General features: G+C 57.8%; 1 protein-coding gene across 1 annotated transcript; it reads left to right on the top strand.

Annotated features, from left to right (window-relative positions):
• Window positions 1–208: 208 nt before the first annotated feature.
• Window positions 209–2,005, top strand: LOC121918142 (the record flags this gene model as incomplete). Its single annotated transcript, XM_042444237.1, has 2 exons — window positions 209–794; window positions 1,361–2,005. Coding segments are annotated over 2 exons (1,231 nt in total), but the record flags the coding sequence as incomplete, so codon positions are not given.
• Window positions 2,006–2,852: the final 847 nt, after the last annotated feature.

Genomic DNA, 2,852 nt, shown 5'->3' with positions numbered 1-2,852 from the left:
GCGGAGGGCAGCAGCGCCAGAGGCCTTCAAGGCCTCCAGCGCCAGCACCCGGCCTCCTCCAGGCCTCCGCGGCCACGGAAGGGCCAGGTATCAGTGCTGGGGCCTCTTGGCCTCCAACACCTCTACCCGGCCCTTCTGCGGCGGCGGAAGCCGGGCTGCTGCCCTCCGCGCCTCCTCTTCCCCACCTCCGCGCCTTTTTTTCTTGAAGAGGAGGCGTGGAGGGCAGCAGCGCCAGAGGCACCGCGGAAGGGGCGGGTGTCGGTGCTGGGGCCCTGTTGAGCGCCCAGCAGACCTCCACTCAACGACAGACGACCTCCCTGGTGGATAAGGAAGCCAGGAAGATAGATGCGCTGGCTAAGAGGGCTTATGCGGCGGCCGCGTTGGCAGCGAAAGCTACGAACTATACAGCTTGCATGGGGGCATACGTCCAGACGTTAATGGAGGGCATCTCTCCGATAGTTCCGGACGTCTCAGACGAGGTGCAACGGACCTTGACCGAGATCAGGGATGAGGCCCATTCTATTGGGAGCTGGCTGATCACCACGGCCAGAAACGTCACCGAATGCACTGGGAGAGCTATGTCGGCGTCCATTGCACTGAGGAGACATGCCTGGCTCCGGGGCTCCGACCTCAACCAGAGTGTGAGGGCCACCATCGAGGACATGCCTATTGACGGTTCGGGCTTGTTCCATGCCGACACGGATGAGAGGCTCAACAAGAGGTTTCGGATGGCATGTCTACACCGGGGCCTTCTTCTTTCCGCAAGCGTCTCCGCCCTTGGCAACATCACCAAGGTCAGTTCCAGAGGCCTCCCTACCAGGAACGTCAGTTTTACCAACAGGGTTCACAGCGACAGGGATACCCCTCCCAGCCGTCCTCTTCCTCGGGCCGTCGCAACCAGTCCCAGTACCGTAAAAACCGCCGGCAGGAGCCCGACCAAGGAAAAAAGAGGGCATGAAGATCCCCAGCGCACTTCGCCTCTCCCACCCTGTTCTTCCTCAACATACTTAGGCCCTTTACCACCACATTGGCCTCTATTTCCTCCGACTCCTGGGTCTTAAACATCGTCCGAAGGGGCTATACCCTCGAGTTCGAAGAGCTCCCGCCCACTGGAGCTTTTATTTCTACTGCCCCCTCGGGCACCCTTCTCGACGAAGTGTGCTCTCTCCTTCAGAAAGGGGCCATCTCACCCTTGCCACCGGAGTTATGGCCCAGGGCCTTTTTCTCCAGGTACTTTACGGTGCCAAAGCCAGATGGGGGAACCAGGCCCATACTGGATCTAAGGGAACTTAATTCCTTTTTGCAGTATAGACGTTTTCGCATGGTAACGTTGGCTTCCATTTTGCCTTTGCTTCATCAGGACCTTTGGTTTGCGACGGTGGACTTAAAGGACGCTTATTTCTATGTGGGGATAAGGGAGTCCCACCGCAGGTTCCTTGCCTTCGCCATCGGCTTCGTTGCCTACCACTACAATGTGCTCCCATTCGACTTGGCCATAGCCCCTCGAGTCTTCACGAAGTGCATGGCCCCAGTGATAGCCTACCTCCATCAGAGGGGACTCAGCGTTTTTCCGTACCTAGACGACTGGCTGCTGACAGCCCCGTCAAGACAAGAGCTTCAGAACGCAATTCACTTTACCCTGCGCCTCTTGTCAGACTTGGGACTCGTGGTCAACCTAGAAAAATCCCACTTGACCCCGTCCAAGCAGGTCCGCTTCATCGGCTCCGTTCTCGACTCCGAAGAGTCTACTGCCTATCTTCCTCAGGACCGCTTCCAGACTTTGTCAACTGCAGTGCGCGCCGTCCATTCGCACAGGAGAGTCAGGGCCAGGAACATCCAGGTTGCCTTGGGACACATGGCGTCCACTACGTTCGTGACTCCATGGGCACAGTTGCGCCTCAGGCCACTTCAGTCGTGGTTCCTATCTGTCTTCAACCCCTTGGCAGACTCCCCAAGCAGATGGCTCACTGTGCCGAGGCCCGTGACCGCCTCTCTCGAATGGTAGCTAGACTCCCAAAACGTGTGCGTAGGTATGCCCTTCGTCCAGCCTCAGCCACAGATGACCCTGACGACGGATGCGTCGATGGAAGGCTGGTGTGCACATCTCCTGGACTTGTGCGTGAGAGAAAAGTGGTCGCAACAGGAATGTGCTCTCCACATCAACGCACTAGAAATGCTGGCTGTCGAAAAGGCTTTGAAAGCTTTCGAATCCACCATCACAGGCAAGGTGATTCTGCTCAGGACCGACAACACAACGGTGATGTACTATGTCAACAAACAGGGAGGCACCAAGTCCAAAACTCTCCTGGACATCACGTTGAGGATCTGGGACTGGTGCATCCACAGAGACATCCTCCTCCAGGCGATTCACCTGCCAGGGGACGAGAACACCTTAGCAGATCAACTCAGCAGGACCTCAACCTGCCATGAATGGAGGCTTCATCCAGACACAGTCAGCGACCTGTTTTACCGGTGGGGAGCTCCCCAGGTCGACCTGTTTGCAACAGCCTCCAACAGCCATTGTCCCCAGTTCTGTTCTCGGGTGCGACACAAGAGTCCTCTCGGAGACGCATTCGCCTTCGATTGGTCCCGGGAAACGATTTACGCCTTTCCCCCGTTTCCGCTGCTGACCAGAGTGGTGTTCAAGATGTCGAGAGAGGGAGTCGACGCAATCCTCATCACCCCGTGGTGGCCGAGACAGCCGTGGTTTCCGCTGCTCCTTCGCCTTTCCAACAGCGAGTTTCTCCGGCTGGAACCGAGGCCGGACCTTCTCACCCTCCAAGAGGGGAGAGTTCGGCATCCCGACATCGACTCGTTGCCGATGGTGGCTTGGAGGCTCCGGCGTTGACATC

The sequence above is a fragment of the Sceloporus undulatus genome, unplaced genomic scaffold (genome assembly GCF_019175285.1).
Source record: "Sceloporus undulatus isolate JIND9_A2432 ecotype Alabama unplaced genomic scaffold, SceUnd_v1.1 scaffold_5049, whole genome shotgun sequence".
Taxonomy (NCBI): domain Eukaryota; kingdom Metazoa; phylum Chordata; class Lepidosauria; order Squamata; family Phrynosomatidae; genus Sceloporus; species Sceloporus undulatus.
This window is presented reverse-complemented; position numbering and strand designations above follow the sequence as displayed.